General features: G+C 38.7%; 1 protein-coding gene across 3 annotated transcripts in view; it reads left to right on the top strand.

Annotated features, from left to right (window-relative positions):
• acacb (acetyl-CoA carboxylase beta) overlaps positions 1 to 15,721 on the top strand; it is a 129,557-nt gene that overhangs the window by 74,063 nt on the left and 39,773 nt on the right. For all 3 annotated transcript variants that reach the window (XM_060843485.1, XM_060843486.1, XM_060843487.1), the window contains 8 exons: positions 2,270 to 2,377; positions 3,272 to 3,328; positions 3,462 to 3,503; positions 6,192 to 6,407; positions 8,102 to 8,257; positions 9,136 to 9,339; positions 11,013 to 11,168; positions 15,267 to 15,389. In XM_060843485.1, the coding sequence (XP_060699468.1) occupies positions 2,270 to 2,377; positions 3,272 to 3,328; positions 3,462 to 3,503; positions 6,192 to 6,407; positions 8,102 to 8,257; positions 9,136 to 9,339; positions 11,013 to 11,168; positions 15,267 to 15,389 (1,062 nt within the window). The remainder of the gene's footprint in view (positions 1 to 2,269; positions 2,378 to 3,271; positions 3,329 to 3,461; positions 3,504 to 6,191; positions 6,408 to 8,101; positions 8,258 to 9,135; positions 9,340 to 11,012; positions 11,169 to 15,266; positions 15,390 to 15,721) is intronic.

Genomic DNA, 15,721 nt, shown 5'->3' with positions numbered 1-15,721 from the left:
GCAGAAAGTTTAATATATTACATATCCTAGCAGAAATAGTGGTACAAATGGAACTCAAAATGTCTTTTAAAAGCACTTTGGTTCAATTTGTGAAAAATATAAAATTCAAAAGTATGTAGGAAAAATTCAGTGGAAAAGAGACAATAGATGTTGAAGAGTACAGGGTGATGAATGAATGGGAGGGGGGAGCTCAGGTTGTAAGCAGTGAATTTTGAATATGTTGGCATTTAGAGTCATAGAATCATAGAAATGTACAGCACGGAAAAAGACCCTTCGGTCCATGCCGATCAGTTATCCAAACCCAATCTAGTCCCACCTGCCAGCACCTGGCCCATATCCCTCCAAACCCTTCCTATCCATATACCCATCCAGATACCTTTTAAATGTTGCAATTGTAACCACCTCCACCACTTCCTCTGGCAGCTCATTCCATACACGTACCACCCTCTGCGTGAAAAGTTTGCCCCTTAGGTCTCTTTTATATCTTTCCCCTCTCACCCTAAACCTATGCCTTCTAGTTCTGGACTCCCCGACCCCAGGCAAAAGACTTTGCCTATTTACCCTATCCATGCCCCTCATAATTTTGTAAACATGTATAAGGTCACCCCTCAGCCTCAGCTCCAGTGAAAACAGCCCCAGCCTGTTCAACTTCTCCCTATAGCTCAAATCCTCCAACCCTGGCAACATCATTGTAGATCTTTTTTGAACGCTTTCCAATTTCACAACATCTTTCCGATTGAGTCAGAAGAATCAGAAAGTTGTACATTAAGGTCCTTGGAAGATCAAGTCTAAGGGCAATGAAAGCACTGGTGCCACAGAGCTAGATGGATTGAGTAGCCTTATTCTATGCTATCAATATAATTCTTTATTTCATTTGTAGAAAGAATGAGAAAAGGTGGTCTACAGTCGCAATGACCATTGAAGGTGAAGTTTTTCACCATCTAGCTATGAGAGAAGCATACATTTGCAGCAGTGAATATGGATTTTCAGTGGACCCATTTCTGAGAACTTTGTTAATGCCTACCTGAAAATCAGTTAGTAATTATAAATAAGTATCACTTGCCTTTCACTCCTCCCATTGAACATCTTTGACACCAAGAACAGCCATGTAAGAATCCTACTCACTGACTACAGTTCAGCCTTCAACACTATTATGCCCTCGAGACTGATTACTAAATTTAGTGATCTCAGACTAAGCCCCACTCTCTGCGACTGGATCCTCAGTTTCCTGACCCACAGGCCACAATCAGTGAAGACTGGGGACAATATTTCATCCTCACTAACACTCAACACTGGGGCTCCCCATGGGTGTGTACTGAGCCCCCTACTGTACTGACTGTATACCCATGACTGCATTGCCAAATACCAGACTAATGCCATTTGCAAGTTTGCTGATGACGCCATCATACTTTGCCGCATCTCAGATGACGACGAAACAGACTACAGACAGAGGTGGAAGACCTGGATAAAAGGTGCACTGAGAACTACCTAGCTCTCAATGCCAGCAAAACCAAGAAACTCATTATTGACTTTCGGCAGGATATTATTCATGCTCCCCTATACATTAACAGCACAGAGGTGGAACAAGTGGGGAGTGTCAAGCTCCTGGGAGTGGTCATCCACAACAAGCTTTCTTGGATTCTTCATGTGGATGCATTGGTTATAAAGGCCCAACAACGACTCTTCTTCCTCAAGCAGCTGAGGAAATTTGGCATGATGGCAAATACCCCTGCCAACTTTTATAGGTGCGCCGTCGAGCGCATTCTGTCTGGATGTATCACTGTCTGGTATGGCAACTGTACCATTCAAAATCGTAGACAGTTACAGAGAGTGGTGAACTTGGCCCGGACAATAACAAAGGCCAAACTCCCATCTGTAAAATCCATCTACCAGACCTTTCTGTCAAGGAAAGGCCACCAGTATTCTCAGAGATCCATCCCACCATGGCAAAGTTTTTCTACAACCTCTACCATTAGGGAGAAGGTACAGAAGCCTGAACACATGCTCTGGCCGGTTTTGCAATAGTTTCTACCCTACTGTTGTTAGAATACTGAATGGACTCACAAACTCTTAACATTCACCTTTACCTGTGTTTTTGTTTTTGTTGCTGTTTACCTATTATTTACTTATCTATGCTTTTTAACTCTGTGATCTGCCTATATTGCTCGCAAGACAATGCTTTTCACTGTGCCTCAGTGCACATGACAATAAATTCAATTCAATTCCATTCAATTCAATAAGTCTTTTGAAACTATTTTTTTTAAAACAGAACTTGAAAGAGGAACCTATCCATATTTTGATTGTTGCCCTCAAAGAGGTTGATTCTGAGCAGGATGATGAACTGGTGCCTATCTTCAGCAAATTCTGTCAATCACAGGTATATATATATAACCTGCCTTGTGGATTTTACTTGTGGAGAGTCTCTATCCCATTTCAGCTGTAGCTCAGTTGGTAGCACTCTCTCCACTGAGTCAGAACATTAAGTTCAGCTCCCTGACTCTGTGAAAAGTGCTATCGTTTGAATGAGATTTTAAACTGAGACCACATGTGTTCTCTCGGTTGCTTTTTTTTCTTTTTGTCATTATAGTTAGGAGTACTGTCTCATGGCAATTATACTTCTGTTGCTATTCATCTTAAACGTTTTTGAATAACTATGTATCAAAATAGATTTACTTTTACATTAGAAAAGTCAAAAATGACAGTGAAACTTGACATTCAGGGACCCTAACTTAATAATTTCCAAATCCAAATACACTCTAAATTAGGTAATGCTTTTATTTTTACAAAAACAGAAGTTGCTGGAAAAGCTCAGCCGGTCTGGCAGCATTTGTGAAGAGAAATCAGAGTTAACGTTTCGGGTCTAGTGACCCTTCCTCAGAACTGGATCTGACTCAAAAGGTTAACTCTGATTTCTCTTTACAGGTGCTGCCAGACCTACTGAGCTTTTCAAGCAACTTATGTTTTTATTTCTGACTTACAACATCTGCAATTCTTTCAGTTCCTATCTTTGCAATCTAGTTAGGAATATTATTCCAAGATATTTCTCTCAATACTTGTTTAAATTTAGGAAAAGAAAATATGACATAAAGAAGTTCTACTAATTTTTGCATCATTTTCTAAACCCAAGCTCATTGAACGTGTTATTTGGTAACGAAGCCAGTTAGCCAGAGTGAATTTCTAAAGCAGGCAACTTTGAAGATATTAACTTTCTAGTTTGATTTTACTGCTCACCAAAATCTTCTTCAGCTGTTCCTTTTCCTTGTGTGTACAGAAAGCACTTCTTTTTGACTATGGAATCAGACGAATCACCTTTCTGGTTGGGCAGAAGGCAAGTTTTATTTTCTAAACTGGCTAATTCATCTTAAATAATTTTACATCAAAGATTATTTACTTTAATTGTAAGTATTCACAATGTGAATTCTGATTTTCTTTTTCCTTCCCAATCTCCTTTTCCTTGAAAGCGAGAATTCCCCAAGTACTTCACCTTCAGGGCCAGTGCTGAGGTACGTTAAGCAATTTTGCTGCTAATAATAAGCCAATAAATATGCATCAATGGGTTATGATTGCAACAATTTTAAAACATGAGAAATGTTCCAACTCTAGCCCTGCAGTTCAAGCTGCCCTGTTATTAATGAGTTTGTAAATCCATTCCAGAAATCCATTCCATCCACTCTCTTCCAGCTAATAGGAATTGTTTCAGTCAACCCAAGTGTATCCACTATTTGCCACTGATTTTCAGTATCACTAAGAAGGCAGAATGGTGGTTTGTTAGGGAAATAGAAATGTCATATTACTGATGTCTTTGGAAGAGCTTCTGAGATTGGGGATAACTGACTGTTTGGGCTGGGTTAAACAGAATTTCGATCTGTGCCATATCTGACCAGAGAGTAATGCCTTCAATATGAACATATTGATCTTAGATGAACAAATTTAGTTTAGGAAAAACAGAAATTGTTTTAAAAATCTTGAGCAAATTAACCTTTTTCCCCCAGTATCATCCAAAGTCTTTACTTTGAGCTTTTAAGTCTTGTCACATATCCAGTGACTCTGCTGGTCTTGTCTTGCATTTTAAATTACTGCAATTAGATGTTGACTGCTCATAAATAACAGTAACAAAGTTAATCATTACTATCATATCACCAAAATAAAACCTTAAAGCTATTCTACTAGATGTAACCAATTGACCTGTTTTAGCATGATCCTTCATACTTTATACATTTTAAACATATATTGAAGGTATTTCATTCTGCTTCTCACTGGAAAGTTGCTATTTTATCAACTCAGAGGGACTTCAAATGAAAATTTATTTTCAAATAGTAGAATGTTGAAGATTTCAAAATCTTTCTGTTTAATCTGCATTTGCACTTGTCCTTTTTCTTTTGTTGTGTTAAGCACAATCAAAATGTATTTCTTCTTCTACTGTATTAATACTTACTTCATACCATCCTCACTCCCTAACTCAGTTGAATTTAAGGGATCAAGAATAAACAAATTAAATCTTAATTTTGCATGAATTCAGGTGGAACTATCCGCATATAGAGAAACCAATCCTCCCACAGTTTTTGAGCAATGAATGTTGAATGATTCAGCAGAATAAGTCTGTGTTAAATCCTCAGGTATATCTTACTCAACTGAAATCTTTTATAAAAGGAATGATCAATGGTAATCTACTTGATCTCAATTCAAATTGCCCTATGGAGGTTAGGTTGCAAAGCAACAGCTGAGTTCTGCTTTCTGATCCCTGTTTGATCAGTGTTAAACTAAATGGCAATCTGTACATCCCAAACCACTTACTGTACTACTAAGCTTTAAATGGATTCATGAATAGACTTTTGTTTTGTAACTACAGTCAGAAAACTTGCATGTTTTTTCGCAATACATGTTGGTGCGATTTGCTTTACGTGTTTAACGAATGCCTTGAAATTTTTCTCATCCCATTTTCATAAAGATAACATGCAGGGTCTTCCTAGCCACAGGGTGGAGATTGGGAAGCTTCTTGGTGACTGGGTGCAATTGGCTGCCTGTCCAATAGAGGTGGACATCCAATTTAAATTATTGAGGTCTCTATTAAATTTCTTGGGCCAATGACATTTTGCTGTTGGTGGAGTGATCCTTCAGCAGTGCCCACTTTCCCTAATGGGGCTGCCATGCTACAGAACTGACCGACTACTGATGGGGCCAACAGTATCTATCTCCCACCTTCCATTCTTAATTGGATAAAAATCCCAGAGATGACCAATTAAAAAGAGACTGCCTACAGGAAAATATCTTTCACATTAAAAGCAAAATACTGCGGATGCACGAAGAACAGTCATACCAGATTCAAAATGTTAATTATATTTCTCTCTCCACGGAAGCCATCAAACCTGCTGTGTTTCTCTAATACTTTCTGTTTTTATTTTGAACATCTCCTCCGATGTAACTCCCAGCAAGTGCAGACCCAGACCCTCATTTGGTGCCAATATTGGAGTCCCAAAGCCATTTTAAAAATGCAAGATATGTATAGGCAAGCAACCCAAATCAAATACATCTAAGTAAGTGTTGTTTTTTGACAAAGGAAGAAGACTCTATTGAAACAAAATCAGAAATTGCTGAAAAAGCTTAGCAGGTCTCATCACATCTGTGGAGAGAAATCAGAACAGTTCTGAGGAAGGGTCACTGGACCCGAATGTTAACTCTAATTTCTCTCCATAGATTCTGACAGACCTGCTGTGCCTTTCCAGCAATTTCTGTTTTGTTTCTGATCTCCATCATCTGCAGTTCCTTTGGTTTTTTTTACTTAATATAAGACTCTCTAGAATATGTGTGAAACAGTTGTCTCAATTGAAGGCACATTGGACAAATACAGTGAACAGTGTGGATTTGATCTCAACTATGATGGAATTGCTATAATTGGCTTGAATTGAACACCCCTGGAATTGAGAAAGAAAAAAGTGAACCATCTCTCTCTTCAGTAATATTTGTTGAAAAATCTGCATTTGCAGATGTCATATGTGAATCAAACTCTGGCATTGACTCCACCTGGTCAGACAACTTGTTGAACTTGAGGAATAGACACTTTTGTGATATGGTAGAAGGATACTTACCTTGGTTGAACTATTCTCTAGCAGACATATATAACCTGAAATAAGAATGAACACTATTTCATTTATAAGTATGTGATGTCCTTGTGTTTTAAAATCTCTATCCAGTTTGCAGAGGATCGTATTTATCGACATTTGGACCCGGCATTAGCCTTTCAGCTGGAACTTAACCGAATGCGAAACTTTGACCTCACTGCTGTTCCCTGTGGTAATCACAAGATGCACCTGTATTTAGGTGCTGCCAAGGTGAAGAAAGGAGCAGAAGTCACTGACTACAGGTTCTTTGTCCGAGCGATAGTGCGTCACCCTGACCTCATCACTAAGGTGAGAACCTAGGAATTACAGAGGATCTGTATGCGGCATTTTCGTTGCGACTCAGCACATAATTTGGTTTAGCAGAAGTATAATTTTGACAATTAGCAGTGTGCATCTTTCACACCGAAACTTGAATCTAATCCAGTCAATGTTTGGTGTAAGATGAGGAAGGTGATTGTAATGTAAGAGCAAAAAAGAAGACTATTTGATCTAGCTAGCATGTTGCTTCCAAAGAGCATATAGAAAATCTCCCCAATCATGAGCCCTATTTCACTTTTTCAACCCTTGAGAGCAAGTTTTGTATATGCACTCTCAAATACCCAAAGGCAATCAAAAAACTATGAATTTTAATCCATTTTTTCATATTTACTATTGGTTGTCTTGGTCTGTTGATAGCATTTCTCATCACATGAACTATGTTATTCTCAAGAGCATTACTATTATTATTATTGTCTCTAAACCCACTCCCAGGTATTAAAACTGCTTTGGTTTATGCATAAATTTTTTTTTAAAGATCAGATAATTTTACAAGTGGGGAGAGGGAAATTATATAAAGTAATGTATGGTTGTATAACTAGAGAACTATTATAAATATTGTATTAAAAGACATTGGATTATGATGCGGTAGAAAGAAAAAGGTGAACTAAAAAATGTTTTTGCTGTTGTGGAAAAACGGCTGTGTCTACTGTGATATCCTAAATATTTACAAATTTCCAATGTATTTAAGCAGGAATGAGGGTTTCCCTATGAGGAGAAATTGAATAGTTTAGCCTGATGTTCCACAGCATTTAGAAGATGAAAGGTGATATCTCAGTGAAGCATTTAAAATTTTTGAGAGGTATAATGGGTGAATACTGGGATAATGTTGCCTTGGCTAAATGGTCTAGAACACTCTCAGAATAAAGAATTGATCAGTTATGACTGAGACAAGGCGAACCTTCTTCACCCAGGGTACAGGAGCTTTGGAATTCTCACCTCAGAGAGCTGAGGATGCTCAATTCTCAAGTATATTCAAGACTAATCGCCTGATATTTAGAGACTGGGGGAATCATAAAATGTGGGGATAGTGCAAGAAGTTGGAGCTAAGGTAGAAGATCGGCCAAAAGCTGGTTGAATGGCAGATCAGGTTTGAAGGGCTGAATGATCATCTTATATGAGAAAGGTGGAAAGGGAAATGGAGCCTGAGTTCCATGGCATATTGGGCAAAACAGAGTTTTATACGGTGAAGAAAAATCAATTGGAATGAAAATGAATTCTTACAGTTAATTCTAAGCTACCAGCATTCCCCTTGCATGCTATTTCTAATGTGCTAATTTGCATGCATGACCTTACCCTTCAATGGGAAAATGGGATTGATTTGATAACTTTTTCATCAGACCATTATTATTAGTTATGAGATGACTCAATATAAGGCAGTCTTTTGGGATATGAGAAATTTCCTTATGTTAACTATCAAGTCATTTTAAGCTCTCTCTCAAAGGAGCACTTTGGTCAGGAAAGGAAAAGTCATAGCAAGACCACACCCCTGTGAGGTGAATTTGGATTATGTATTTGTAGAGACCTCAGAGAACTGTTGTTTAGTTGGGAACTAGGAATAAATGTAAGGAGGTTCTGATCCTCAAAAAACTCCAAACGTATTAAAAGCATCTGTTCCAGAATTTGATTTGCTGTGATTTCAATCTTCTGCACTGTACGCTATGTAGGAAGCCTCTTTTGAATATCTACAAAATGAGGGAGAGCGTCTGCTGCTTGAGGCCATGGATGAATTGGAGGTGGCTTTTAACAAACAGACTGTCCGCACTGATTGCAATCATATCTTCCTCAACTTCGTGCCAACTGTGATAATGGACCCATCCAAGGTTTGAAAATTTCTGATTTCTTGTGTTTGTCTGAATTGTTAGTTCAAGAATCTTACTCCAGTCATCATACATGGTTTCACTTTCTGTCATTTAAAGCAAAAGGAAAAAAAAAAGCAAGCAATTGTTTTAGTTTTTACTTATGGTGAATTCCACATGATATTATGTATGAAATAGGAAACTTCTACAAATCTACAGAGAAACTGTCTGGAATATCTCAAAGAAGTAGATTCCGCAGAAATTGTTTTCTCTTGTAATCCAAACTTGATGCAGTGATAGTGCCATACCATATATTTGCTAAAAAGTATTAACAGTCTCTAGAGCAGAACAGCAATGTTAATTTTAATTAGTCTGATTCGGCTATATTGAGCCATGAATTTCAGTGGAAATGTCAACTGTGCGCTGATTTGTCTCACTTAGTCCAACCACGCTCACAGAAGTAAGGGGTGGTCACTGATCTGTCTTATTTGATCATCTCTGCTCTCATAAAAATTCTGAACTTGTATAAAAGACTCACAGTCATCATCAACTTGTGTTGTGCAACTAACTGAATGATTAAGTCGCTAAATCTTAGAATGTTGAATGAGGGGCACAACTTCTGTTTGCTCCCCTGAAGAAAAGCACATCACAAAATAAATCGACTGAAGTTACAATTTTCTGTGAGGCCAATAATTGTGGTTTTATTTTGGAAGTGAGAGTTATTGTCGGTACTTTGGTGTTTTTCTTTATTGAATATGGAAGATTTTATTCAAAATAACTTATCAAATCATAAAAGCACATTATTGCATCACAATCAAAGGGATGTCTGACTCTTTTCTCACTATAAAATCTTTTGTGTTGTGTTGATTTGACATTATATATTTTTCAATGTTTATTTTCAGATTGAGAAGTCTGTCCATGACATGGTTATGAGATATGGAAGCAGGTTGTGGAAACTCAGGGTCCTGCAAGCTGAGCTCAAAATAAATATCCGCCTAACGCCCACAGGAAAAGCAATCCCAATCCGTTTGCTTCTTACCAATGAATCTGGATATTACTTGGATATGAGCCTTTACAAGGAGGTGCCAAATGCTAGGACTGGACAGGTAGATGCTTGTTGAATTATGGAGGGTTCTCGAGATTAGAAAATGTAAATGAATGTGCAAGCTCCAATTCCCAATTTGCAACAGTGGAGAAACAATCTTGAAACAGCCAAATATTGCAATTGTTTTAAATGTGAAACTAGAACTAAGTACTCCATGGGTCAGTGGTCTCTGCAAAAAGAATAGAGGTGGTATTGAAGGTGGGACCTTTTCATCACAAGGCAGGGTATCAGCAATGAACAAGAATTAAAAAGGAACAGGACAAGGGAAATCTTCATATATGTGAAATATGGAAAACAGCCACTTGTTAATGACATAAGACAATAGAAGAAAGAACGTGGAAACAAGTTAAAGTCTATAACAGAAGCAAGAAATGTTTGACTAGCTGAAGGAGTTCAGGGCTTAGGCAAGGAGAAATTGAAGTATTAAAATCAACATTAAAGTGAAGGTTGTGCAAAGTATCTCATAGAAAAATAGATGTTGCTCTTAGAATATGCAGAATTTTCACCATCACTGGAACAGGAAACAGACAACTGCCAGAGGGGCAAGAAAAGGGGAATTAAAATGACAAATGAGAGGGATCTCAGGCCCCACTCTTGCAGATATAACAGATAATTAATTAAGCATTCACCTAGTCTGCTTCTGGTCTATCTTCTATAGAGAATACTGCACCACAGCAACAAATGCACCTTGTGGTTTTGAGCAACTATATGTAAATTGTAATCTTACCCAGAAGGAACATACCTCGTTTTGGATAGGAAGGGAATGAATAGGTGTCTTGCACTTCTGCACCTTCATAGGAGGTGTTAATGGAAAGGAAGTATCTGGTAGAAGAATTGGAAGGGATAATCAGAATATAATGGTGGGAATAGTTCCTTCAGAAAACAAGAAGAGAAGGTGTAATCAAATTGGAGATGGTGTAATTGAAGAATGATGTGAAGGTGCCAGCGTTGGACTGGGGCGAACAAGATCAGAAGTCAGATGACACCAGGTTATCGTCCAAGAGATTTATTTGAGATCACAAGTTTCTGATGAAGGGACAATGCTCCAAAAGCTTGTGATTTCAAATAAACCTGTTTGTCTAAAACCTAGTGTCATCTGACTTCTGGAATTGATGGAAGGTCACCAGTTGAATACAGAATTTGATGGATGGTAGATGGAGCTTTGTCATGGTTGTGAAAGAGGCAACTTGTGAGGGTAGAATCACAGAAACAGAGTGGAATCTTTTGTTGAGCCAGTGGAAGATATTTTGGAAGCTCTAATGTAAAAATGACATAATTTAAGTGAATTAATTTGTGGTGGACAGACTCAGAAGTGAATTAACAAGAAGCTGGGTGGAAAGAAATACAATCCAGGTAGGTGTATGAGTCATAATAGATATAGATGGAAAGTTCATCTCTGGTGATAGAAAAGCTTGTGAGTGTTGCTTTCCTGCTGAATTTCTTTAGAGGAATAGTGAAATTATAATAACTTGGAAGCTATCTTTTTATATCAATTTTAGCTATTTTCTTCTCTATTACTTTTACAGAAATTAGATCCTTCTGAGTTTTGCGTATATTCACAAATTGAACTTGGCTTCCTGGGGCACTTTGATCCTTGGATTCTATACCAGTATTGATTCATTCTCCTTTGAAGAATAGTAACAATTGTAATTTGTCTCCTGTAATGGCTTTTAGATCATGTTTATTTCATATGGAGAAAAGCAGGGACCTCTCCACGGAATGTTGATGAATACACCTTATGTCACCAAAGATCTATTGCAGGCAAAGCGATTCCAGGCACAGAGCTTGGGAACAACCTATGTCTATGACTTTCCTGAAATCTTTCAGCAGGTAAGTTATCTTTTCATTTTCAGCTAACAAATTTCTCTCCTCATAAAGGTGTTGAATCCTTTTCTTGTGGATATCACCATATGTGGATATCCATATCTTGTGGATATCACCAGGCTTTGACTCATCCCATCCTCACTTGAATCTGTCAAAACCCAATATTCACAAATACTTACTTGGTTAAGAGTGAGAATCCATTGGATAAATAATATAAAGTGAGAATGTGATAAGTTGGGAAACACATCTTCCCAAGCATTCATATTTGGGTTATGTTACAGGACCATCTATTCAGTCAAAGTTAAGGGTAATGCGGTGCACCTTTTGCTTGTTAACTTGCCCATTTTTATTGGATATAAAAAGTTGCCACATGATTTGAGATAATACATTCTCCACAGAGGTGGATGCTGTTCCGTGATGCAGGACTTCTAAATATAGAGTATGTGTCTTAAAAATCTTAAACTCTCATAAATGCAGAACACTTGGCAGATTTTAAAAAGAACCTGTACCCTTTTATCTGGCACAGCCTTTGTGAATACCTGTGTGTATGTATTGTAAACTGGAAAGTCATGAGGAAATCTTTTTGTCACATTCCATAGAGATAAGTCATTTATTTAAGTATATTATGGATGATATTTATATCAACCTTTACTTCCTTTTTTCTCAATTTTTTGCTTCCGTTCAATTGGTGGAATCCAAATACATGGCCACTGGCTGCCTCCTGGCAAGTTGTTCATTATCACAGACAAAATATAGTGTTTTCTTAACCAATATTCACTTTTTTCAGTAACCTGAGCTACTGAAGGCAATTGTGTTTCCTCAGCTCAAGTCAGCTAGTTCAGCACAGATGAAAGATCTTCCTGATCTATATCACTCAATACTATGCCACATATTTTGTTTGGTCATTAACCTACTTAAATTTTCCAAATGACCCTGGAGCATCAGAGGCTGAGGTTTTTAGAAGGTTTTTACCTTTTAGGAGTTTATAACATCATGAGGGGAATGGATAGGGCAAATAAGTCTTTTCCCAGGGTAGGGGAGTCCAAACCTAGAGGGCATAGACCAAAGAACAAAGAGAACAAAGAAAATTTACAGCCCAGGGACAAACCCTTCAGCCCTCCAAGCCTGAGCCTATCCAAATACCTGTCAAAACCTGTCGCCTAATTCCTAAGCATCTGTATCCCTCTGCTTCCCACCTACCCATGCATCTGTCCAGACGCATCTTAAATGAATCTACCATGCTTACCTCTACCACCTCTGCTGGCAACGCGTTCCAGACACCCCCCACTCTCTGTGTAAAGTACTTGCCACGTGTGTCCCCCTTAAACTTTTCACCTCTCACCTTGAAAGTGTGACCTCTCATAATTGAATTCTTCACCCGAGGAAAAAGCTTGTCTCTACCAACCCTTTCTATACCCTTCATGATTTTGTAAACCTCAATCAGATCCCTCCTCAATCTCTTTTTTTCTAATGAAAACAAACCTAACCTACTCAACCTGTCTTCATAGCTAGCACCCTCCATACTAGGCAACATCCTCATAAACCTTCCCTGCACCCACTCCAAAGCGTCCACATCCTTTTGGTAATGTGGCGACCAGAACTGTACATAGTATTCTAAATGCGGCCGAACTAATGTCTTCTGCTATTTTAACATGACTTGCCAGCTCTTATATTCAATATCCCGTCCGATGAAGGCAAGTATACCATATGCCTTCTTGACCACTCTATCCACCTGTGCAGCAACCTTCAGGATACAATGGGCCTGCACTCCCAGATCTCTCTGCTCATCAACTTTTCCCAAGGCTCTTCCATTCATTGTATAATTCGCTCTAGAATTAGACTTGCCTAAATGCATCACCTCACATTTGTCTGGATTGAACTCCATCTGCCACTTTTCTGCCCAACTCTCCAGTCTATCTATATTCTCCTGTATTCTTTGACCGTCCTTATGCTTTGTGCTACTCCACCAATTTTCGTATCATCTGCAAACTTGCTGATCATACCAACAGTGCCCTCTTCCAGATCATTTATTATATCACAAACCACAGTGGTCCCAGCACTGATCCCTGTGGAACACCACTGGTCACCTTTCTCCATTTCGAGAAGCTCCCTTCAACTACTACTCTCTGTCTCCTTTTGCTCAACCAGTTCTTTATCCACCTAGCTAGAACACCCTGCACACCATGTGACTTCACTTTCTCCATTAGTCTACAATGGGGAACCTTATCAAATGCCTTACTAAAGTCCACGTATATGACATCAACAGCCCTTCCTTCATCTATCAACTTGGTCACTTCCTCAAAGAACTCTATTAGCCATGCAGTCTTTCACTGATAAGTCCATTATTTTCTAAATATAAATAAATCCTATCCCTCAGTACCTTCTCCAGCAACTTTCCCACCACTGACGTCAGGCTCACTGGTCTGTAGTTACCCGGAATATCCCTACTACCCTTCTTGCATGGGTGACAACATGAGCAACCCACCAGTCCCCTGGCCCCTCGCCTGTATTTAAGGATGCCACAAAGATATCTGTCAGGGCCCCAGCTATTTCCTCTCTCGCCTCCCTCGACAATCTGGGATAGATCCATCCTGTCTTGGGGATTTGTCCACCTTAATAACTTCTAGCCTACCCAACACAGCTTCCCTATGTATGTCAACGTGATCCAGACTAATCAAACGTCTATCTCAACATTCATCATGTTCCTCTCCTCAGTGAACATTGATGCAAAGTAATCATTCAGAACCTCACCCATTCTCTCAGATACGACACACAGCCTTCCTTCATTAACCTTTAGTAGACCAATCCTTTCTCTGGTTACCCACTTGCTTCTTATATCAGAATAAAATGCTTTGGGATGTTCACTAAAGCTATTTCATGACTCCTTTTAACCCACTTGATTCCTCGTTTAAGACTGATCCTACTCTTCCGATATTCCTCCAGGGCCCATTCTGTTCTTAGCTGCCTGGACTTTGTGTACGCTTCCCTTTTCTTCTTGGCTAATCATATGATTTCTCCTGTCATCCATGGTTCATGAATCTTGCCTTTCCTATCTTTTACCTTCAACGGAACATGCCTATCCTGCACTATCTTTAGCCTATCTTTGAAAGCCTCCCACATATTAAATGTGGACTTCCCTTCAAATAGCTGTATCCAATCCACATTTCCCAGCTCCTGCCTAATTTTGATATAATTAGCCTTGGCCCGGTTTAGTACTCTTCCCTTAGGACCATTTCCATCTTTGTCTACGAATATTCTAAAACTTATAGAATTGTGGTCACTGTTCCCAAAGAAATCCCCACTGCAACTTCTACTACCTGTCCTGGCTCATTCCCCAACACCAGGTCCAATATGGCCCCTTCCCTCATCAGACTATTGACATACTGCTCTAGAAAACTCTCCTGGACGCTTCTTACAAATTCTACCCCAACCAGACCTCTGACGCTAAGTGTATCCCTGTCAGTGTTGGGAAAATTAAAATCTCCCATCACTACTATCCTATTGCCTCTACATCTTTCCTTAATCTGTTTACCTATTTGTTCTTCTACCTCACAGCCCCAACAATGTAATTGCACCCTTCTTATTTCTCAGCTCCACCCATAATGCCTCTCCACCCAAGCCCTCCATAGTATCCTCCTTTAGCACAGCTCTGATATCATCAGCATAGGTTTAAAGTGAGAAGAGAAAGATTTAAGAGGGACTGAAAGGACACCTTTTTCACGCAGAGGGTGGTGCATGTATGGAATGAGCTGCTACAGGAAGTGGTGGAGGTGGGTACAATTACAACATTTCAAAGGTATCTGGATGAGTACATGAATAGGAAGGGTATAGAGGGATATGTGCCAAATGCTGGCGAATGGGACTAAATTAATTAAAGGTATCTGTTGGCATGGACAAGTTGGATCAAAGGGTCTGTTTCCATCCTGTACATATCTATCACTATGTGATTTTATGTATTTGATGAGCAACATTGACACATTTACTAAACTTCAACAAAGGTTATTTAATATGACTGGAAGTTTGTTTTTCTGTGTCATAATAAATCTGATCGAAAATTTAGACTAAAAATGTTTCTATTTTTTCTTTACCTTCTCTGGCTAAAAGGCTCTCTTTAAGCTGTGGGGGTCTGATGTAGAGTGTCCTAAGGAACCATTCCTGTGCACAGAACTTGTTCTAGACTCTCAGGGTCAACTCGTGCATATGAACAGGATTGCTGGAGGTAATGAGGTATGTACTGTTCACATCTGTTATATTGAGCAATTTGGGAGAGGTCTGAGACCCAAAATGCACATTGTAACTAAAATTGAAAACATTAGTAACAAAGAAAGGGTCCAGATAAAAGTAATGAATAGATGTTGTGATCGGCATACTTTGAATTGGTAAACCGTACAATCTTTCTTATTACATTGAATATAAATTAGATTTTATGTCAGCATGGCACATATAACATGCGGCTTTAAACCAACTAGTGTAGTGTGTGAACATCTTTGGTCTTAATTCCTTTTTTTAACTGTGAAACTAGTGAATATAAATGTGAAATACTTACTAAAACCCCAGTT

The sequence above is a fragment of the Hemiscyllium ocellatum genome, chromosome 24 (genome assembly GCF_020745735.1).
Source record: "Hemiscyllium ocellatum isolate sHemOce1 chromosome 24, sHemOce1.pat.X.cur, whole genome shotgun sequence".
NCBI classification, from domain to species: domain Eukaryota; kingdom Metazoa; phylum Chordata; class Chondrichthyes; order Orectolobiformes; family Hemiscylliidae; genus Hemiscyllium; species Hemiscyllium ocellatum.
The sequence above is the reverse complement of the archived record's forward strand: the minus strand, read 5'-3'. Positions and strand labels throughout refer to the sequence as shown.